Genomic DNA, 24,648 nt, shown 5'->3' on the forward strand with positions numbered 1-24,648 from the left:
TGCAACAATTGCAACTAAAGCCAATGTTGTGCTTAATGTGTTGGGTTTGGATTTGAGAAATAGGCTGTAATTCCCAAGTGGCTGTGAAGTTCACCAGGTTATTTTAGGTTTTTAAAAAAACCACTTTCTCATTCTTGGAGAAAAGGACAAAACTGTAAAAAAAATAAATTAATAAATGCATGTTTGGGGCAGGAACATAATACATGTTTTATCAGAAAAACAGCATCAATCATCATCTAAAAGCACAGTCTTTTGCGGACCCAGTATGTTCAGTGGAGCTTACTGCCAGGTAAGGGGGCATAACCTATTTATATTTCTTTATGTATTACATTTATATACTGCCCCATAGCCGAAGCTCTCTAGGGGGTTAACAAAAGTTAAAAACAGTAAATATTAAAAATATACAAAATTTAAAACCATAAAAACCATAAAAACAACAATATAAAAGCAACAGTATCCATTTAAACAACAGTTCTGGGGTCCGCTAAAAAACAAACTTAGCATTGTTAAATGCTGTTAAATGCCTGGGAGAAGAGAAAAGTCTTGACCTGGCTCCTGAAAGATAACAGTGTTGGCTCCAGGCGAGCTTCATCGGGGAGATCATTCCACAGTCAGGGGGCCACCACTGAAAAGGCTTGTTGCATCCCTCGGAGTAGGCACTCGGAGGAGGACCTTAGATGTTGAGCGCAGTGTACAGGTAGGTTCATGTCGGGAGAGGCGTTCCATCAGGTATTGTGGTCCCAAGCCATGTAGAGCTTTATAGGTTAAAAAAATCAACACCTTGAATTGGGCTCGGAAACGTATAGGCAGCCAATGCAAGCAGGCCAGAATCAGTGTTATATGTTCAAACCTTCTTATTCCAGTTATCAATCTGGCTGCTGCATTTTGCACAAGCTGCACCTTCCAAACCATCTTCAAAGGCTGCTCCATGTAGAGGGCATTGCAGTAATCTAATTTGGAGGTTACTGGAGTATGGACAACTGAAACTAGGTTATCCCTGACCAGATAGGGACATAGCTGGGCCACCAACCGGAGTTGGTAGAAAGCACTCTGTGCCACCGAGGCCACCTGAGCCTCAAGTGACAGAGATGGTTCTAGGAGAACCCCCAAACTACGAACTTGCTCCTTCAGGGGGAGTGCAGCCCCAGAACAGGTTGAACCTAAAGCTGTCCTGCTACAAATTGGCATAGCAAGTATGGCTAGCATCAAAGAAGCAATTGCATTATACCAGGGATGGGGAATGTGTGGACCTGCAGAAGATATTGGACTGCAGCTCCCATGATTGTTCACCATTGGCTATGCCAGCAAGGGCTGGTGGGCATTGCAGCAGCATGGCTGACATGATCCCCACCCTTGCATTACGCAAAGCTACTGAGATCATTGAATTGATTGCAGTGAACCTGGTGGAGGTGGAGCTGGGGACAACATGCCTGTGCAGCATTGGAAATCTGTTGAAGAGCCCATCATGTTGGTACAGCCCGAGATTCATCTAATCTTTAGGAGTAATCACTTGTCATGCCATTGCAATTGAAAGGCAGTAGAGCAAGATGCTAGTGAAGGGTATTGGGGAATAGCCTCTCTGTGTGCTCCTGTAGCTATGCATAACTGTAAGATCTAAATCTTAATCAGCAGGATTGTGGATAAATATTCACCTGGTCACTGTTCATGAATAAGAATTGCCTTGAAATAGCCAAACAGGAAAGCTTTCGGAAACAGAAAGAGCATTGGTTTTCCCCCCCCCCCTTCCACTTTTTTTTATTTTAGCAGCAGGCCATTAATGTGGCACAAATTACTAATATAAGCTTATCTGAGCAAGAGAGCTTAATAAAAAGAAATGATGCAAGCGAGTAACTTTTATAGCCTATTTGCAAGGTTGCTAATCCATTAACAGTCTTGCAAAACTGAAGCATATTTAAGTCATGGGAAGCTGCCTTGTACCAGGTCCGACTATTTGTCTCACCGGGCTCAGTATTGTCTATTCGGACCAGTCCAAGTCCTCCAGGAGAGGTCCTTCCCATCACCTGGTGCCTGATCTTTTTTGAATTGGGAAATGCTGAGCCGGATTGAGCCTAGGACCTTATGCATGTGCTTTTCCACTTACCTGCTACAATGCCCCCCTGATGATGATAACCTCTGGGAAAAGTAGGCACGTGATTTAATATCTTTGGTTGAAACCAGCAGGACTCAAAAGTGCTTAACTTTGGATGGGCCCTTATCTCAAAAGGGCTGAACATACTTCACAAAGAGGCTGTGGTGAAGATGCTGTAGTTCAGACTATAAAGACACCACTGTTTTATGTGATGGATAACTTATGACTCGGGAACGCTGCTGGAAAGCAGTGCCACCATGAATTTATATTTCCACCTACTCAGTGACAGGCAGATTGAGTACAGATTCATAGCCTCCATGTTCATGTTTATTAATATATTCTTTGTCCTTTCTCTTTCACCCACAGCTCTGCTGTATATTCTCTTCATAGTTCCCCTCTCACATTGACCCAGGCATAAGCCCTCCTCCTTTCCCTTCTTCTTGCTCTTTTGCCTGCCTCCCCAAATCAATTTCTTTCCTCACCACCATTAATTAGTCACCCTCAAAAGCCATTAAATCAGCTATGTGGTTATTGGCAATTAAATTCTACCTCCCCAAATCTTCAACAATGTGTTAGTGCTTATATCTAAATAGCACAAGTGTGTGTGTGTGTGTGTGTGTGTGTTTAAAGTGTGTGTGTGGTGGGGGGGAATAGTAACTTTTTGCTGTGATATTATATTTGTGAAATAGTTGGTTTAAGCCCTTCAGTGCCAACTCCAATCTGCCCATGGGGCAGCAGGTCCATAGGTTGTCCTTTGAACCAAACCAAACTGTCAAGTTCAGGGATCGGTTATTTCAGCCAGGAAATGTGGTTTTTTTATTGCTTCGAACTCGATGGGGAACTACCAGCTCTTGCCACGTGAAGGTGCTTTCAGCAGTTTTATTTGCCATGCAAAATGGATCTGCTAAAACCACTTCATGGTGACTTCACCATATATATTTTTTAAAAGGGGGGCATGTGTGAATGGGCCCTCAGAGATCAGGAGTCTTTCTGTGCTGGAAACCATGGCCTTAGCTAGACCTAAGGTTTATCCTGGGATCGTCCTGGGGTCATCCCTGTTCATGTAAATGACACACAGAATATCCCGGGAGCAGGCAGGGACGGCCCCGGGATGATCCGGGGATAAACCTTAGGGCCGTATTATTGTTTAGCACACTTCTAATGTTAAAGCGATCTCAGCCATAGCACTCATATGACCAGGGCAGGATCTACACTACTGCTTTAAAACAGTTTATAACAGTACTGTTGGGGCCCAGGACACACTCAGGATACACAGTTTTCAAACTGTTTCTAAAGTGTCATATCCTGCTTGGTGTAGATATGGCCCTGTGTTCTCACAGCAACAAGTGGCACTACATTTTATTTGTTATATTTCCTACTAGTCACTTTTTAAAATGCAATACTCCAAGCAATGTGCATGTTTTAGAAATTAAAACAATAAAAATACAACGAATAACAATAAAATTCCGATCCAGCATAAAAGGATAAAACAAATGCCATCACCAGGAAAATAAGGGCTAAAATCAGCTCACTAAGTGGGAAACCAACCAATAAAACCATCATCAGCAGAGACTGATAATAAAATTATGTTGACATGATGTTACTTTTCTACTCCTTCATGTAGAATATATATATTCACAGGCCTAGTGTAAACACTTGTAGGGTGACCAACTGTCAGGATTTCCCCGGATTTGTCCTGGTTTTTGTTCTTTCCATGGTGTCAGGGGGGATTTTCTATAATTTTCAATAATGTCCTGGAATGACACACCTTCCCCTTTAAGGCTGCCATTAGCATGGCAGGAGGGAATGACATGCTTTCTTGAGGCACATCATTCCCCCACCCCGAGCTCCAATTGAGGTCTTAAAGGGGAAAGTAGGTCATTCGTGGACATTATAGAAAAGGCCCCAATTGGAGTGGACGGTGGTGGTGCAGAATGAAATCCTTTCCCCTCCTCCACTCCAATCGGGTTCTTTAAGGTGGCGGGGGAATAACGTACTTTCTGCAGGACTCAGAAAGCTGCTTCCCCACACACACATTAGGTGTCCTCTTTTTTGGTTTCCCAAATATGGTCACCCTAAACACTTGGCACTTTGGGCAACTGCTGGTCCTACCCTGAATGGCAATAAATTGCCATGCTGAATTTCCCACAATTTACTTGCATCAGGGACACTGGTAAACTGTCTGTGGGAAATTTAAAAGGGTGACTTGTAGGTCCCTGCTGGGACCATGAGATATGCCCAGAGCTGAGTGGGCACCAATACAGGATGGCCCCTCAAAGCTATAACCTGGTCCTATCAAGAGACTATAGAAATTATTCCTTACACAGAGACATCCACAGCTGTTTTGGTAATCACAGCTGCTGTAGCTGCCACCTTAGAAATGGCTCCAGACATCTTTGCGTCAGTGGCTGGTTCATATGGCCGTTTTTCTGCACATGCGCATGTGTTTAAGTACATGATAACATAGAATATCACTCGTTGTGATACTCTGTAGTAGTGACAGTAACACCTTCATGCAAATTTTTGGAGAGCCAGTGTGGTGTCGTGATCAGAGTGTTGGACTGGGAGCTGGGAGATCCAGGTTATAGTCCCCACTCAGCCCTGGAAGCTCATTGGATAAACTGGTTCAGGAACACATTCTCAGCCCAACCTACCTCACAGGATAAAATGGAGAGGAGGAGGATTATTTATGCCACTTTGGGTTCCTTGGAGGAAAAAAGGTGGGATATAAATGCAGTAAATAAATAAAGTAAAAAGCTAAAGAAAAATTAGCAAACCATTTAGCCCCATTTTGGTTTCAAAATCTACTCTTTTCTGTGTAGCCTCAGACACTGGCTTTCAAACATTCATGTAAGACTTTCCACATTTGACCTATTTGCCAAACCCACCCATAATCATTACAGAGGACTCTGAGATGTGTTCTAAGGTACACATTTAGTCACACGACTGCCAGGCCCCTGGGTCCTTCCTCTAGCTCAGCATGAGATGTGAACTGATGCCGAAACACATCCAACAATCCCTTGAATCTGCACATCGCAAAGGAAGATTGTTAGTGGTCAGCAAAGTGGCCTTCAGGGTGTGGCTCTGCTCTTCTTGATCTTCTCATTGAGAAATCCCTGAAATAAGCTTTCAAGGAACCCCAGAGTTCCTCAGAATATAATATGAGGGGAGGGGGCTTGGAGTGAATGTATAATGGATCCTTCCATTTTAAAAACATGGTAAAATCCTTGGTCAGAGAAATGCTAGGCCTTCTCAAATTCACAGAGGACAATATAAAACTTTTTGTAGGGGGCGGGGGAAATCAAACAATGATTTATGCTGGATTTCTTTCCCCATTATGGGCAAAGCATATTGCTACCTCAGCTGGATGTCTCTAGCATTTGTAGCATCCTTTCTCCCCTTTGAGTAAATATATAAAGAAAACCTAATAATATGGCAAAGAGGGGTGTGTGTTTTATCCTAACAAATGGCCATGCCATGTTTATGTGTCTTATAAATAATGAATGGCACTTTGTCTTTTAAGCAAACAAGCATATTTTCAATCAGTTGACGGATGTTTCTGAATAGCATTTTGAACACGTTTTCAAGGGAAAGCCTTCAACTGGGGCATGAGATGGAGATAAACTACTTTACGATGTTAACATGCGATGGGAAGAATGAGAAAGTTGCTTCTTTCCCTTTTGTTAATTCATGTGATATCTGTATTTGATAAATGCACCCATGTCAAAAATGTAACATAAAATCATAAATATACAGACACTAAAAGTGTATCTCAGACCGCGTGTGTAAGCATGCCTTTGCACTGGTAAGCAGCTTCCCATGGGCATTGCCGGTGTACATCTGGATTCACTTCCTGATCACAACATCCTCTTGAAGTGTCTGGAGGCATCTTTGGATGCAAATGGCAATGCACCTCTGGAGGGCATCTGTTTTTACACAAGACTAGTCGCCTGTGACTCTTTCTGTTTATTTTATCATATATTTTTATTTCATCCATCCTCCAGGAGGTTTATGGTTCTTTCCCTCCCATTTTATCCTCACAACAACTCTGACGTAGGTTAGGTGAGAGAGAGTGACTAGCCCAAGGTTATCCATTGAGCTTCAGCTACAGTTAGATCAGGGCCCTGGATAAGGGAGAACATATAATTCCATGTTCTTGATGCTGAGATATTTTATGCCAGTTAAATTTTTATCCAACATTACAAAATCCAAGTGTAGGAAAGGAAGATAAATAACAATTAGCCATCTTTCTTTTGTAGAAGCACCATCTGTGCAATGCAGGCAATCAGGGGGTGTTAACAGGAGCTGTTCATTTACCCACTTTGCATTCAATGCAGAATTGGCACGGCTTGATCATGAATGCACCCCCTTTGTTTAGCAATCATGATTCATTGTACTTATAATTTAGCGATCACAGTGTTCTTAAGCTCTACTAATTGATGTTGCAGCTGCATTCCCAGATTATACAAGAAACATATTTATAATTATTATGAAGCTCTTTCATGGCTTCTCCCACCTGAAGAGAGTTGGCTTTAACCATTTTAGAAGCTTGCTTGAAGTGGGTCTTCATTGCCTTGAATGAACTCATTCACTGCCTTGTAGCAAAGGGTTGTTTCATGGCTTACGCAACAACAAATCTGGATTTGCTACCCATTGTGTAACAAAGAGCCACAGCCTCAAGTCAGCTATCTAACAGTGTACATGACATATATGTACAGGATGTAAGTCTTTTTCAAGCACCCATTTTCCATTTTCACACGATATATTTTTAGGTGTCCACAGAGATATATACCTAAAGAGTATAGAAAATGGACAACAGGTTAATTTTTTTTACTGTGCAGTCCAAGACCACCCATTGTAAATCTAGGGTTTCAAGTGAGCATAGTCTTCCACACTGACAGCAGTGTTGTGGGGAGCTTAATGTTTTATGGACAAGTATGGTGAGAGCTATCTACATTCTTCAAATGGGGGGAGGGAAACATGCACAAAGAGCTGTAGTTTGCTTGGTTTTACCACCAACTGTATAACAAAGAGGCACAACTAATCCAGCTTTTTGATGAGTGGACATGTCAAACTGTGGAAGCCAAGAGCCCTCCTTTTCATGTTTCAGGCTCCTACTTTGTTGTTCCCTAAGAACATAATGTCTGAAATGGGTCACTTGGATTATAAATGTGCTTCCCAAATGAGAATCTTTGGCCTTCATGTGATGCTAACATGAAAAGTATCCACATGATCTAAACCACCTATGTAATGCAGAACATCAGAACTTGCAGATGCAAGGTAGGATTGACTATAGATATTGTCAACCATGTTGCAAAGAAAATGTGAAAATTATCTATTGGCCCATTATGAGCAATCGATAAAACAAGAGGACGACCTATTTTCTAGCTGTAATGTGTGCAGGATACTTCATAATGGGAACAATCACAAAGTGAACACAATTCAATGTATGAGCTAGTATCATAAAGGCCCATCTGTGGTCCTTTGATGGAATCTGGTTCACATAAATCAGCAGTAAAGTGATGAACACATTAAATGCAGTAGTGTGTAAGCTCACAATAAGCAAGCCATTCATGCGTAGCAGCCCATCAGTGGGATCCTATGAAATGTTGCACATGAAGAGCATGCTGTATGGAGCAGCCTCCATGGGGTCACAACACCACTGCTTATTTGTGTGAATCAGGTTTTAGATACAGTATGGCATACAAGAACACATTTGACTTTAAGAAGGGCCCATTGCCAAAATCAGATCATACACTCTGGCTTTTTTGGTCAAGACCTCAAATGAACCTTTCAGGATTATTATGGATAAAAGGTACCAGAATAAGAACTGCTAATTAAAAAATATCCTCTTAGTAAGATGTAAGATTCATCAGCTTTGCCAAACTGTATGTATCATGGAAATAGTGAAATAAAGCCATTCTTTAAACAACTTTAGGAACTGTAGTGTGGCCAGTTCTAGCCTGCTGTGCTGTCTAACCAAATAGATGTGTGCATGCATCTTATGGAGAGGGTTTTAGAGATTCCAAAAACTTATTGAACTCAGCACAGACACAAGCATCTTTGCTGACAATGTTTTCACAAGAATAGATAATTGTTTGTCTTCCCACTTGTACATAGAAGAAAAGTGTGTGGTTCCTCATTTTAAACGTGCTTGCTTATTTGCTGTGATGGCACCCATGTATATTTTACTTTTGAAGATGGATGAATTGATATTTTCTCCATTTTGGGAGATGATTTCATTTTATTTATACTTGGGAGATTCTTTTTGTTCCTTTACATATTTTAAACTCAGTATGTGCAGAAAGAGCTGTTGCCTACAAAAGCGCATGCCACAATAAATACATCAATTCATCTTTAAGACACCCCAGCCCTGTTTTGACTTGTTGCCAACAAAGACTAATATTAATGCTTTTCTAGAGTTTGTCTATGTACTGCAGTACAGTTGAGGCCAATCCCAGGTTTTGAATGGCGCCTTGGAAAGATGCCCTCACTGGGACCTTCTGCCTTCTAGTTCCTCAATCCAGATGGCACAGGCAACAACATCTCCTGCTATTCTCTCCCTAATCTGGCAGCTAGTGGGCACAGTTATCATTGCTGCTCAGATGGAGAAAGTAGGCTAGTGAGCAGGCAACGGTGGCTATTGCTGCTCCTCATGGCCTTCTCTGTTCACGTTCCAGCAAGCCCAATGAGCAGCTCAGGGCTGGCAGCTGCTCAAGTGGATGGTAATTCCCGATGCCAGCTCTGATTAGATCACCCTAATCAAATAGGATATATGTATGTAAATTACTGCATTCATTTTTCCAAAGTTGAATAAACTTGATGCAGGAGTCAGGGCTGCATGCAAACAGACTTAGGGGGGCACTCCTATGCATGTTTCAACAGGAAAAAAAAGTCCAGCCATGCTGGAAGTTGTGGTACTTTTTTCCTGTCTAAACATGTAAAGGATGGCACCCTTTAACTGTGTTCAATACCAATAAATATCCGCTCAAAAGAAGGGAGGAAGGGCATGTGAATGGCTGAGTTCAGCCCTTTCTCATTGATCACCACCATGAGATGATCAGTGGTATTAAATATAATCTGAATAGAGTTGATCATTTGTAGCTCTGGATCAAGTTTCAGCTTACTGAAATTCATTCCACAGAGGCCCATTGGGCACTATAAATTTCTAGTTAACCTTTAAGAATTTGTTTTCAGACAAGTGAGCTTTTACTTTGCCCATTGCTTGTATGGTTGCTAATCTTTGTAACCCGCTTCTTAACAAATACTACTACTAAAGCAAATCTTATAGAAATATTAATCTACTAAACTAATGATGTTGGCAGGGTTGTAATCTGTTTTCATGTTGTTATCATTTTTCTTAAGTTTTTTTTATTGTATACCACTCGGGATTTTGTTTTGTTTTTATAAAAGAGTGGAATATAAAACATTTCTATTTATAGATGTATTTTTAATCTTATGAAGCTTTGGACTTTCAATATTTCAGCCATGGCTCTGTAGCAACACAGTCAAAAGAAACAGCTCAGTTCTGCAGTTGATTCATTTTCTCAATGTTATTACTTATTGACATTTTAGAAAATTTTGATGCACCGTAAAAGCATAGTGTGATGGACTTCACCTTCTGCAAACAAAATGGCTCCTTCTATCCACAGAAAGCTTTTGATCCAAAAGAGGGATCTCAATCATAGAAAGGGGGAAATGACCTTTGCCAATTCCCTTCTCCCCCCAATGTCCCACAGTAGTACTTCTCACACTGTTCTGGAGGGTCCTCCAACCCCTCCAGAAGAGATTTGGAGAGACTACAAGAGTCTGAACTCTACTTAGGGGATGCTCCCACCAGTGGGAGAGTAGTCTAGATCCAAGCCATTATATTTGTGACTGAACATGTATCCCGTATTCATCACTTTTCCTCTATTGTGACAGGGGCCTCCAGGAGCAGCTGGTGCAGAAGGAAGGCAAGGTGAAAAGGGGGCGAAGGTAAAATGGAAGAGTTCTATGCTACAGCACTAGCATATTGTTTTTTTCTGTCCAAAGTGCATGCTTTTGTTCCATTCACCTTTTCATTCTGTATCCCCAACAACTTAAATATAAAAATGAAGGGCCAGTTCATATGAGAAGATGAATCAAGCAAGAGACTCATCAGTCATCATCAGTGTACCAGGTTGCCTCTTATTGATGGGCAGTGTGTCCACAGGTTAAGAAAGCTACGTCCATGGTATCTGTAAGCCCTTTATCACACAAAGGTTCAATGCATTGGCTGTAGCAGCAAAAGAAAGATGGTGGTGACTGGTAATGTTCACATTTAGCCCAAATCTACAGTTAGATATACTAGTAGAAAAGAGAAGGATAAACAGCATTTCTTCATGTCCCCGAGAGATAACATAAAGCACCTAAATTTTTTCTATCTCTCCTGTCTCTTGCCCTTGCTTTATATGAGAAGTCTCCTTTACACTTTAATATGCATGGTTGCAGCCAGTCCTGGTGTGTTCTGATAACTGTGTCTGTAAGATATACATGCTTTCAAATACAGTTAGTCAAAATCACACTTTCATGTTTAGACATACATTATGTGTAACCTTAACAACATAACAAGTGAAGTAGCTGCTTCCCTATTACATTTTATACCATGAAGGGTATCGAGGGCACAGGATTGTGAGAGGGTCCTCCAACCACAAGATTTCTCTCACGAAATTTTGGAAAGAGCAGAGATTGATCGATGTCTGTACTGAATGAGAGACTGCTCCCAACCTCCTCCTGTTTTTTCATCTATAAAAGAAATGACCATACAATACATTACTGTCACTTCATTGACCAGACATTTATTTTATAGGGTGAATCTGGTTCAGAAGGTGCTCCAGGAAAAACAGGCCCAGTTGGACCTCAGGGCCCTGCAGGAAAACCTGGCCCAGAGGGACTTCGGGGTATTCCTGGCCCTGTGGTGAGTGCATCAGCTGTAATATTTTTAATCTCTTGCTTCCTGTCTTCCATAATAGGCTCTTACAGAAGAATCCTAATTTATCTCTTTCCTCTAGGGAGAACAAGGTCTACCTGGAGCCCCCGGTCAGGATGGTCCACCAGGTCCCATGGTAAGTATTTTTACCTTGTGGGACTAAAATTTATCTTTAATCATGAACTCTGCACTGGGGATGATGCTGAATTACAGGCCAAATTCGCATTTATGCTGGATTTTGTCAGTTTGATTGAAATAATAATAATAATAATAATAATAATAATAATAATAATAATATAATTTTATTTGTTACCCACTTCTCCCTCTGGATCGAGGCGGGGTTCAACACAAATGCAAACACCTGAAATTGGGTCCAGATCAGCCAGATTCTGACAATTCCTGGAAACATGCTAAGTCTCTCCAGCCTCCCCAGTTGTGCCAAGGCCTTTGCTTGTACCATATGGCACAATGACATAATTGTACCACATCATAACTCTCTGGAAGCCTCTACGCATGTGTAGCATGGAATAGTTTGCATTCCACTTTTTGCCTCTGGTATGGCATGCTATCACAGGCACAGGTTCAATATTATTAGAGACCTGATAACTGTTCTGGGATCTGCTTTGTAGGTCAAGGTAGCCATTTGGATGCCATGGGGAATAGAATAGTAGAGTTGGAAGGGGCCTATAAGGCCATCGAAGTACGCCCATCACTTTTTTTACCATGTCACATGCCCAGGGTTCTTACTGTATTTCCATTTTTTTAAAAAATAAATCCAGAGTTATTACCAAAGTTCATATTTCAGATGCAAACCTGAAAACATTTGTAAATGCCAAAGAGGGATATAAGAGGCATACTCTTTCAGAAAGTTCTCCTGTTAAGCTTTCACAGAAGATCATCCTGGTTGTTGTGCCCATGCAGCACAGTCATGTGCATATCTACTTAGAAGTAAGCCCTGCTGAATTCAGTGAGGCTTACACCCAGATAAGTATCTATAGGATCGAAGCCTTGAATTCTGCTCTAATCACTTGTCTTGGGTTTTGTACCCTTAGGTAAGGGAATGCTCAGAAGGAAAGTTTGCCATCCTATCTTCCCTCCAGTAGCCCCCACCCCCAGTACCTGATCCCATATTATTCAGGAGGGTTCCCTGACCTTTAGGAGAGACTTTTGCAGGTGAACAGATGTCTTTAAGTAGGAGGTGGGATGAGGAAATATTCGTTCCATGGACATCCTTAGCAGCCCAGTCCTATTCATGTATACTCAGAAGTAAGCTCCATTGAATTAAATGGGGCTTACTTCCAAATAAGTGCATAGGATAGCAGTCTAATTTAACAAATTTTAGGATTCAAGCGCATGTTCCTGAATGTATATTAAAATTTAACCTGCACTTAAAGTAATATGTAAGCTGAGAGGATGAAGATCCCATTTGCAATGTGTATGATTCCTGGGTTTGGATCTGTATGTCTGAACTGGCTCTCACATCGCATTCTCCCATTTAGCTCTGTGAAAACCTCTGTAGGAAGTAAGAGAGGTGTATGACTAACTCTGCAAATTTCACATACACGCCTGCCTGAGTGGAATTTGAAAAGAAAATTTAAAGCAGACAGAGAAAAAGAAAGAAATCATAGATCTTTCTTAATAGGGTGAAATCTCAGATCCAACCTGAATAGAAAAGGGGGGAGGAAGGAATATTATTAATTAGTTAGTCAACCTTGAAAATTTAAACTTTGATTCCCACTTAAAGTTCAGATACTGTAGATGCTGACTTCAGGTTATATGTAACAGACCTGCACTTGTGAGCAGAATACCAAACCTAAGATAAAGTAAGAAGAAAGAACATGCTGTAGATGAATATTGTGTTCTGCATCTTAGAAGCCCTTAAAAAAAAGAAAAAGGGAACACCACTATTACATTTTGACTTATGAATTATGTATTTGCCTGGGCTTTCCACATCTAATGATATCCTGAAGAAGAAATAGAAAAGATAACATACGGAATAAGTTTTTTTGCTCAAGAAGACTTATGTCTCTTTTCAATCCATCCACAGTTGAAAGAGTCACTTGTAATTGCTAAGCATACTGTAATTTAACAAATGTCCACTAGTTCAGCAGGCAGCTGGTGACTGAAAACCCAACCCTATGCATGTTTTATTGGAAGTAACAGTATAACCCTATACATGTATAGAGTACAGGCTGCAATCCTGTACCGTATACAAGTAACTGGGTACAGGATTGTAGTCTGATTCACTTCAAATCCCTCTCTTTACTCCCCTCAAATCTCTGCATGCATGAGCTCAATCAGTTATTAACAAAACTATCCTATGCATGTTTACTCAGAAGTAAGTCTTACTGAGTTAATCAAGGCGTAGGCTGAAATCCTATACTCTTAGCTGGGAGTAAGTCCCATTGAACTCAGCGGGACTTACATCTGAGTAAGGATGCATACATAGGATTAGGATTGCACTGTCACTCTTCTGTAAGCGTGTTTAGGACTGCACCCTAACAGTTGATAAATAGATGTCTTCCTCCTATTATTATTTTTTCCTGAATAGGCTGATGTGTGGGTCCTCCACCACACCCATTTTATTCTTTAGAAATAATATTGGTAATATCCTTTCTGCACATTGGAAAATCCTTGCTTGTAGCAGAAAGTTTTTCCAACCTTTGCTATACAGATCAACATTAAGGAATTACAGGATTATTATTTTTTAGAAAATGCCAATAGTGGAGAAACTATCACCTGCTATCTTCCCTGTCCTCTCTTTCAATTTCCATTCAAATATCCTCAGCTTAGCCATTCTTAAATAGACGGGTGCCTTTTCCCCTTTAGTTATTGCACAAGAAATACCTTTGCCACCACTTCTTTAATGAATGTTTGATTAGTTTTGGCATCTCAGGCAGCTTTGATGTCTTGTTTGGGGGCAGGGGATATCAGCAACTGAACTCCATTCCCTCCAACAGATGAGTAGCACCGTGAGAGATGGTAGTACTGATTTGTATGTTTGGCGTTGCTGTCATGGTTCAAGAGAACTGAACATGCACCCCACATGCCCTGGTGCTAGCTGCGGGGATGGGGAAAGTTCCCACAAACAAACCCAAGAAAGCAACACAAAGGATAATACACCAGAAAACTTGTTTAACTGTGTCTTGCATCAATGTACCAAATGGGGGAACAATGAATGTCATTTACAGCAGGTTCAAAATCACAGGCACCATTAGTGCAATGAACTACTCTGATACGCTCATTCTAAGAGGATATTGTTAAAGGTCACCTTTTGCCCTGTGGTGCATGGACCAACATCACTCATTGAATGCTGCAAGATGTGATTATGTCTGCACTTGTAGATGGTTCTGGTAAATATCATGAGTTACAAGATGCAGCCGTCTTATGTTACTTTGCTTCATATCCCTAGGGTCCACCTGGCTTGCCTGGATTGAAAGGTGATCCAGGTTCCAAAGGAGAAAAGGTACATGAAATAACTCGGAATAACTAAGTTGTACATCATTTTCTCACAACACAGCTATTGTTTAACTTGATATTGTCCTTTCAGTTTTATAATTTGACCCACGATCATGCATCTTGTGTGTTTTATAGGGTCATCCTGGCTTGATTGGCCTGATTGGACCTCCAGGAGAACAAGGGGAGAAGGGTGATAGGGGTCTCCCCGGCCCACAAGGATCCACTGGGTCGAAAGGAGATGGGGTTAGTAAAAACGCACACACACTTTTCTGACCAGCTTAATTACCTATCTGTCCAACCTCTCTCCAAATTAGTATCTCATTGTGTAGGCCTTCATGTTACTGAACTGCGAGGTGCCTGGTAATACCTTCTTCCCCTGGCAGCCTCCCACACCAACTCCCACACTGTTCCCGAGGGTCCGGCAACCCTCCATAACAGATTTTCAGGAGATACAGGAGGCTCTACTGAATCCAACACTTGGACTTTTGAGGGCAGATGAAAAGCAGAGTTATAATCTGAGCTTCCTCTGGCTACTCTTAAATAAGGCACCCTTTGTGAGCTGCTGTATTTTCCTAGTCAACTCATAAAAACAAGCTTCCTTTTGGATTGTGCACAAAAAAATGTTGTAGAAAATCATAGAAGTTGCAAAAGCAACTCAAGAAAAACACAGCAACAGAGAGAAAATGACAACAAGTATTCCCCAAATGCAAACTCAAAACACAGAAGACTAGTCCTGTATCCAAGATGTTCACCAATGTATGTGAACAAGATGTATACAAGATGTTCTATTAAATTAAATCAAATTAAATTAAATTAAAGTATTGGTAATATCAGAGTTCTCACATCACTTTGCTTGAGCTTGCTTTTATTTCAGTAATTAAAACATGACTGACAGCATTCTAGTAATTGGGAGCCTGTGTTTATTCTATTTGCCTAAATTTCCTTAGGGCACAATCTTATGAATGTTTAGTCAGAAATAAGGCTGCCTGGGAGATGTTGAGAGTAGGACTTATTTCTATCTAAACATGCATAGGATTATGCTCTTAAAGGCCGTTGTCTTATTCATCATACATACCAAAACATTCTGACTTACACCTCTTTTCAATATTTATTTATTTATTACATTTTTATACCGCCCAATAGCCGAAGCTCTCTGGGCGGTTCACAAAAATTAAAACCATCATAAAACAACCAACAAGTTAAAAAACACAAATACAAAATACAATATAAAAAGCACAACCAGGATAAAACCACGCAGCAAAATTGATATAAGGTTAAAATACAGAGTTAAAACAGTATAATTTAAGTTAAAATTAAGTGTTAAAATACTGAGTGAATAAATTTACCTTTATATATCCAGTTATTTGTCACAATAATTTTAACAATCATCAGGAAATTCCCACTAGCTTTTCTGTCCAGGACATTTGGCTGCCTACAAGGTGACTGGACTGGTGGATGACACTGTCTTAACTCTGATAATAAGACAGCTTCCTCCACTGTACCTGAAGGCAGCAGGCTAACTTTGGAGGTGCAGAGAAGATCCCACGGCACATGGCTCTGTCCCCGATGCCTTGCGGCCGTCCCCCAGCATTTGCCGCTTGCTGCTTCCCTCTGGCCCTATTGTGGTGTGGCTTTGGTATTGTGTAACAGCCTTGGGGATAAATGAAATCTTATTCCCTACTATCTCTTTGATAATTATAGAATCGCCCACCCCCACCCCCCAATTTCTTATTCATATAGGAATAAAATCCATGCGCTTAACTTGATAGCTTCAGCAGTTCTGTTGACAATCCATTTTCTTTGAACTTTTGATGAGATGTAGTATTTTCGGGGAATGATTTTAACGTAACAGAGAGTGGCCAGAATAACTGACATTTTACATATTATTTTTCAAGGGAATTCCTGGTCCTGCTGGCCCACTTGGTCCTCCTGGGCCACCTGGTTTACCTGTAAGTAGCTACACCCAACATGTCTCATTTTACATTTTGACACTGGCATCTTTGCAAAATACAGTGTTGTCTGACTTTATCTATGTGCTATTTTTTTAGGGCCCTCAAGGCCCCAAAGGCTCTAAAGGTTCAACGGTAAGTAACTTTACTCTGAGATTATTCTCTTTCCATTGTTGACTATTCCTTTTTTCCATTTATGAGATTTTTTAAAACAACAACAACACAGAGACTGCTAATACAGCATTTCCTTGTACTCCTTCATAGGGGCCTGGTGGTCAGAAGGGTGATGGTGGTTTACCTGGAGCCCCTGGGCCTCCTGTAAGTAGGACTGCTTCTTACCTAATAAATGTTTATACTCTTGCTAGATATTCAGTGCAAGTCGCATATTTGGAGATTTGCCACTAATTTTAGTGTAATATAGATGGTTCCTAATGTTCTGCAAAGGACATTGAAGTAGCATTTGCTGTAGAAAACCAATGTATGCATGATTTCAGATGTGTGAGATTTAGGTGAAATTGGCCTCCCTGGGGAATCTTAGATTTCATTGCTTAAAGAATGATTTTCTAGCACATATGATTGCAAAGATATGCTTTGAAAGTGCATGAGCCACACCTGCTGAAATCTCAGAAGTTGGAACAGTGGTGTAAGAAAAGATTCCAATGGTTGGGAATGTCAGGGTTAAACAGTGCAGCTGTCACTTAAAGCTTACAGCCTGATAATGTATTTTCATTGTTGTTATAATTGACATTTTAAAACCACTGTTTAAATTAGCTGTTATAATCTACAGTAATCAGTAATCTGTCAACGTCTACATTTCAGTGTGTACATATTTGATCAGGTGTTCTTGAAATACATATGTCACAAACACTGCAGCAGTAAACAAGACCAATAAGATCAAGTTATCCAACTGATATGAAATAAAAGACGTATTAACTTTTATGAGATGCAGCACTGATTATGGGCTGTCTCTTAAGCATAGCTTTCTTTGAAAATACAAAGCAGCAAGTAATCTTACCAACTTGTAGTTATTGCAAGTTGTCCAATCTAAGATCCACTGGAACAAATGTAGCCCAGTAGTCTTGTATGGTGGTCCATCAGTGGCTCAGTAAAGCTCATGCCCTTTTTGCCTGCCTGGGTCTATAAAATACAATGAGGGTTGTAAGGTCTATTGAGCTAAATTCGGCTTGACAGGCCACAATTAAAAATGGCTGAACCAGCTGTGGCTCAACTTCGATTACTTGAGAAATAAGATGTGTCATTTACCATAACAAAACAGAAAGAGCCTCAGCTCAATTCTCAGCAAATCCAGAACTGGTTGTACAAAGTCTTTGGCAGCCAGGAAACATGGCAGTTTGCAAAGGATTAGCACAGCCAGTAACCAGATAAACTTGGCAGCTGCCTTTGGAGTGGTCACCGCAGGAACAAAAACCCAGAAGGGAGGGATCCCTACCTCCTGCAGTGGACCCTTGCAGCCAAAGCACCCTTCATTTCCCCCACCCGTGGATTCCATCCCTGCAAGTTCTTGATCTCTTCCCCTAGTTTATATAATAGAACCACTCCATTAAATTTAATAGCAGTTTATATAATGAATCTGAGGGGTGGGTGGGAATGGAGGGTATGGGCAGCCCAGACTCTCCCCACAGAGAACCTTTAGGGCCATAAGGTTCTCTGAAGTGGTGGGCTTCTGCTTGCAAAGCCTATAAGGATCACTGGCTACCTTGGACAGCTCTGTTCACTAAGGAGAAACTTACAGCCACAGGGATGGAAGGGCGAAAGCTGGCAATTTGAGCCAGAGAAGATTTCAGGAGCTAGAAAACCTCACCTCTTCTTTGAGGTGGTCTTTTATAAGCCCTCAAAGTTCCTTCTTCGGCCTGAGCTTGGAGAAGTTCACCAGCACCACTGCTCTCAAGTTTTCCAGGTGTCATCTTTGATATCACAGTTTGTATGTTAAATGGCTTAGATCTGACTGGATTACTTGTCATGAACTCTTAAGATCATTGGTTAAAATCCGTTACATGTACCATCTGTATAACATTTTTAAAAATCAAAGACTGATAAAGATACTTGATGGTGGCTCTCATGCTTTTGAACTGTCATCTTCTTGGCTTTCACCTGGGTATCCTCAAAATAAAGTAAGAGATTTCCCTTAGTGCAAGCATTTATTTTATTTATACATTGTATATATGTAGCTTTGTTCATATAGAAATATTTTAATTAGTGGTGTCTTGATGCAGCAATCTCATTCATATAAAGCTTTTTTTCCCCCAGCCTGAGTTCAGGTGAGTCCAGGTGAATAGTTTAGAATCTCTCAGGTTCTTCACCCAAGATTACCTTTTATATGTGTGGCTTTTTGAAAAATGAAAGAAACAAAAGGTCATTGGTTTTGTTTTTCCTAGGGCCCTCCAGGTGAGGTTATTCAACCTTTGCCAATTCAGTCACCCAAAAAGACCAGAAGATCATCAGATGCCATGTTGTCCGATGCAGCCGATAGCATCCTTGATTATACCGATGGAATGGAAGAGATCTTTGGCTCACTTAATTCTCTGAAGCAGGACATTGAGCACATGAAATACCCAATGGGGACTCAGAACAACCCAGCCAGAACATGCAAGGATCTACAGCTCTGTCACCCGGACTTCCCAGATGGTATGCTAATGTTACATGACAATGGCAAATATGCTAAAGTTGTGATTTGCTAAGCTATAATGTCAGGTCATTTATTCTAGTTATATGGGTAATATAATACCTAAAAAGAACTAAATAAAATGCTTGTTAAATCCTTTCGTGCCGGTAAAAAGAAAGAAAGAAGAGGGTTAAAGCCCTTCATAAATCTTGGAACTTCAACACCAACTGAAGAAACTTTGTGACTGGAAAAACTGTTAGCTTGTTAAGCATTCTGTTTAGCATTTACCATTATAAAATATTTGATGAAGAATGAACAACAATTTACATGTACTTTGCAAGAGAAGTGCTTCAAGGTACTATGAATATTGATCTAGATTTTAAAAAAATCATAACTGATCAAAGAAAGAAGCTGCAGATGTTCAGGGACTCTGGTTGTACACAATGGTGATGGAGGATGAAGCTGCACCATTCACAATCATTGCGATAGAGAAATGATAAGGGGGAAGAGGCTCACTGACTTACCAGTGATTGATGCCAGGTTGCCATGGTAGCTGGGGAACTGGAGGGGATCTACATGCAGATACAATTATGGTGCACCTGCACCATGGTCAGCAGAGACCAGCACAAAGTGAAGATGGGGTAATGATCACATGAAGATGTTGCTAATAGGTCATCTCTAAATCTACCTAATGGCACCTCAGCTTCAGAAGTAGTCCCTGCTGTGTGTGCCAACCACAGATGAAACAACACCTGCTTGTCCTTTACCTTTCTCGCAAACAACATGGAGGAGCATGAACTGCAAACAGATACCGCAGAATTAAGAAGAGACTTATAGGGAGTAAAGTCATACTTTTCCAGGGTCCCTGTTGCATTCTGGGCTGGAAGGGAGATGACGCAACCAGCTTCATATGCTTTTATTTGTACATCTGAAAGAATTACAAATTCTTTTTTGTCCTCTCGATCCCTGTCCTTCTTGGCTGGTCGCCCAGGGAGGAGATGCAGTTAGACTACTACAACTACAACATATTATTAATGCATCTCTCAGGGAGGGGAGTTTTCCACCATGTTTAAAGAAGCAGTGGTACGGCCACTTCTAAAAAAGCCCTCCCTGGATCCCCTGGTCCTTAATAATTACAGACCAGTATCAAATCTTCCATTTTGGGGCAAGGTGATTGAGAGGGCAGTTGCCTTCCAACTCCAAGCAGTCTTGGATGATACAGATTTTCTAGACCCATTTCAAACTGGCTTTAGCGCAGGATACAGAGTTGAGACAGCTATGGTCGCCTTAGTGGATGATCTCCGCATGAGTATTGACAGGGGGAGTATGTCCCTGCTGGTACTTTTGGACCTTTCAGCGGCTTTCGATACCATCGACCATGGTATCCTTCTGGAACGCCTGAGGGGTTTGGGAATCGGGGGCACTGTGCTCCAGTGGTTCCGGTCCTACCTCTCAGGTAGGTTCCAGATGGTGATGCTTGGGGATAGCTGCTCCTCTAAAAAGGAGCTGTTGTATGGCGTACCACAAGGTGCCATCCTCTCCCCAATGCTGTTTAACATCTACATGAAACCACTGGGAGAGATCATCCGGAGGCATGGGGTGGGGTGCTATCAGTATGCTGATGACACCCAAATATATTTCTCTATGCCTTCAATAACAGCATCAGCTAAGGATAGTGTGTCTCCTCTGAATGAATGCTTGGAGGCGGTAATGGGCTGGATGAGGAAAAACAAACTGAAGCTGAATCCAGACAAAACAGAGGTGCTTGCTGTCAAGGGCTCTGACCTAGGTTTGGAGGTGTGTCAGCCAGTTCTGGATGGGGCTACACTCCCCCTGAAAGACTGTGTTCGCAGTTTGGGGGTGCTCCTGGATCCGTCGCTCCAAATGACAGCCCATATAGATGCGACAGCCAGGAGTGCCTACTCTCAGCTTCGGCTGATACGCCAGCTGCACCCCTTCTTAGAGTCAGAAGATCTAAGGACAGTAGTGCACACGCTGGTAACCTCAAGGCTTGACTTCTGCAATGCTACCAATGTATCTAGTTCGGAAACTTCAACTAGTTCAAAATATGGCAGCCAGGTTGGTCACCGGTACATCTAGGGGTGAGCATATTCCCCCAACATTAAAATCACTCCACTGGCTGCCAATTAGTTTCCAGGCAAAGTACAAAGTGTTGGTCATTACCTTTAAAGCCCTAAATGGTTTGGGTCCAGGTTACCTGCGGGATCGCCTTCTCCCATGTAGTCCGCCCCACACACTCAGGTCCTCTGGGGTGAACTTACTTCAGTCAGCTAAAACTAGGCTGACATCAGTTTCCCAGAGGACCTTTTCTTCTGTCGCCCCCAGATTGTGGAATGGCCTGCCAGAGGAGATTCGTAAAATTAACTCTCTGTGTGATTTTAAGGCAGCTTTAAAGACTAGCCTTTTCCGGCAGGCCTATCCAGATCAATGTAAAATCATGAATTTTTAAGATGTGTTGATTCCTGTTCTAATGTTGTTCCCCGCCTCGATCCAAAGGGAGAGGCGGGTAAGAAATAAATATATTATTATTATTGTTGTTGTTGTTGTTGTTGTTGTTGTTGTTGTTGTTGTTGTCACACTTCAATGTACACATACTTACACTAGTACAGTTCTGCTAGGCTCAATGTGTGACTTTTGTTGTTAAGTATTTATATCCTGCACTCCTGCTAATAAGTAGTCATTGCTTAAGCAGTTACTAACAATTATTAAAAACAGCAGCAGAAGGAAATGATAGAACCTTTTTAAAGAAACCTGTTTTCACTTTCTGACTGTGAGGAAACCAGGTGGATCTGCACAGGGGAAACACTCCAGAGCTTCAATGCTACCACTGCTTGATGATGGCACAGAGAGCAGGGGGATTTTGAGGCAGATCTGGAAGCTTGGACAGGTTGATATGGGAGCAGACAATGGCTCCCAGCATTTGGGGGCTGTGGAAAAGAATGATAGCTCTTTGCTCCGATCCCCCTGGATCTCTGCTCTTGCCCTTATGATTCAGGACAAATAAAAAGAAGTACTTCTTCACTGAGTGCATAGTTAAATTATGGAATTCACTACCACAAGACATAGTGATGGCCACTAATTCAGATGGCTTTAAAAGGGGTTGGATAAATTCCTGGAGGAGAAGGCTATCAATGGCTACTAGTACTGATGGCTATGTGTTACCTCCAGTATCAGAGGCAGTAAGCCTGTGTGCACCAGTTGCTGGGGGAAATGGGTGGGAGGGTGCTATTGCACCATAGCCTGCTTTGCTTGTCTGTAGTCGACAGCTGGTTGGCCACTGTGTGAACAGAGTGTTGGACTAGATGGACCCTTGGTCTGATCCAGCAGGGCTCTTCTTTTGTTCTTATGGTGTGTGTTGCCTCTTTCTCGGTTCTACCCCTTTTCCAGATCACTCAGTTCTTTTCCTTCTTCCCTTACCTGTACCTGCCAATATTTCCTACATACACCAGTTGCTGAGGAACATGGGCGGGAAGGTGATGTTGTACCGTGTCCTGATCATTGGTCCCTGGCTGGTTGGCCACTGTGAACAGAGTGCTGGACTCGATGAACCCTTGATCTGATCCAGCTTGGCTCTTCTTATGTTCTTATGTCCCATCCCTGATGTTGCCACTACCACCCATAACTTTGTTCCTCCTTCAGCTCAAGCAACCATTTTACTGGGTCCGGGGAAAGGAATTAAAGGCTAGATTTGCTATGCCAATGTCTCCACCCATCCTTGCCATTTTGCAGCTCTGGACCTGCTAAAATGATTAGTTAGATCAGGCTTGAAATGCAATATTTAGGCAGTCAGCGTACAGTTTTTTAGTGCTCTCCACCACTCCACAAATGTCTACACCATCAGTTGATTAGAAGCTAAAGGAAGAGCGAATTTTATTTATTTATTACATTTTTATACTGCCCAATAGCCGAAGCTCTCTGGGCGGTTCACAAGGAGGCAGAGAAGTTAGATTACCAGCAGTGGAACCTACAGCAGTCTGTGTGGCCATTAATGTGTTGCCTCAGGTCTGGTAGTTTGTATTATATGTATCTTTATTTATGTGCTCATAAATATCTAAAACATCCACTCATAAACACATGTTTGTTTTTGTTTGTTTTAAAAACAGCAAATATATCTTCACATTTATGTAATGCATTGCTAATATTTATAAGGTTTAACTTTAGTAAGACATAGAGCAATATAAAATGGGCAGTGTTGTTCCAGAAGAAACTGATTTATAGTTTTTTATTGTAGTTGGAATGTTTAACCCTCTGGTAAGGTTTAAACGAAGAGGGCAGCATTCACACAGTTTTTCTTCTTTTGTATTCTTTTTTTATCACTGTATGTTCCCTCCTCATTAAATCTTTTCCTCTTACAGAAACAAAACAAAAGTCTATTACGTGGCTCTATAAAACTTACTGCTTTCACTCTGGGGCAGGGGAAGATGGTATCCTTGAGGAATTAGGCAGTCGTATGAAATGGGGCATAAGATGAACAGAGTTTGTAATACGTAATAATTACTATGTAATGTAAATAGTTGAAACAGTTTTCTTTTTTTGCTTATTGACTCAGTCTTAGGTTTTTTATACCCTCAAACACATTATTGCATCTATTGTGTTGCAACAGAGCTTACATCTGAAAGAAAACCTCTCTCTCTCTCTCTCTCTCTCTCTCTCTCTGCCCCAGTCCAGGGAGCACTTTTGTTCCCCTGAAGCCATGCATGGGGAACTTCAGGCTCATGATCTGAATTCAGCCTGCTAGGCCACCCCATCCAGCCTACAATGGCCTCCCATTGAAGCCCCGCCCTCTCCGAGAAAGGAAGCAGAGAAACTTTGGCTCAGCCGGGAAGCGGAATCACTCTACTCTTGCCTTTCCCAGTTGTGAGCAAAGCCAGAGTGGACCAAATCCAGCTTCCAACTGAGCTGGTGACTCAAGAAGTGCTCTTTGACCTGCCAGTCAGTCTGCTCCACTCCATCTTCACCTTTTCTAGTTGGGAGCAAAGCCAGTGTGAAGCAAAGTCTGCTTCCAACTGAGCGAGTGGGTCAAGGAGTACTCCTCAAGCCACTGTCCCAGTCAGGAGCCAAGCTGATCTACACATTTATTGAAGCAAGTAGAACATCCAGTCTTGTCCCAGACATGCTGATTTTCTATATTCAGGGATCATTCAAGTACACTGGAACTATTTATATGTGATGCCTTCTGAAGTCATACAGTCCCAGGAGCTCTGAACCACATTTCTCAATATGGAGAGCAATCATTGTTTGTTGTGCATGCACTGATTTACTTCTGCCTCCACAGATCCCTCCCCGCACCAGTCCATATGCCTGAAGGGAATCAAATCAAAGACCATAACATGCTGTGCAGCCTACAGCATGGATGGGCAGAAGGTAGATTTCCAGACTCCCAGAATGCCCCTGCTAGCATGGCCAATGGTCAGGAATGCTGGAGGCTGAAGTCCAAAACATCTGGATATCTATTTTCTGCCCACCCCTGGCCTACAAAGTTAGCAAATGCGGTATGTTCTTAAGGAAAAGGTGCTTTGCTGCCATATTTATGGATCTTTTCATTCCGGCTGAAATT

General features: G+C 41.6%; 1 protein-coding gene across 4 annotated transcripts in view; it reads left to right on the forward strand.

Moving 5' to 3' along the window:
• The window catches only part of COL11A1 (collagen type XI alpha 1 chain), a 301,741-nt gene that overhangs the window by 271,666 nt on the left and 5,427 nt on the right, over positions 1-24,648 (forward strand). For all 4 annotated transcript variants that reach the window (XM_063135577.1, XM_063135570.1, XM_063135593.1 and 1 more), the window contains 9 exons: positions 10,013-10,066; positions 10,920-11,027; positions 11,122-11,175; positions 14,452-14,505; positions 14,634-14,741; positions 16,394-16,447; positions 16,547-16,582; positions 16,712-16,765; positions 18,844-19,093. In XM_063135577.1, the coding sequence (XP_062991647.1) occupies positions 10,013-10,066; positions 10,920-11,027; positions 11,122-11,175; positions 14,452-14,505; positions 14,634-14,741; positions 16,394-16,447; positions 16,547-16,582; positions 16,712-16,765; positions 18,844-19,093 (772 nt within the window). The remainder of the gene's footprint in view (positions 1-10,012; positions 10,067-10,919; positions 11,028-11,121; positions 11,176-14,451; positions 14,506-14,633; positions 14,742-16,393; positions 16,448-16,546; positions 16,583-16,711; positions 16,766-18,843; positions 19,094-24,648) is intronic.

Source organism: Elgaria multicarinata, chromosome 1 (assembly GCF_023053635.1).
Source record: "Elgaria multicarinata webbii isolate HBS135686 ecotype San Diego chromosome 1, rElgMul1.1.pri, whole genome shotgun sequence".
In the NCBI taxonomy this organism is placed as follows: domain Eukaryota; kingdom Metazoa; phylum Chordata; class Lepidosauria; order Squamata; family Anguidae; genus Elgaria; species Elgaria multicarinata.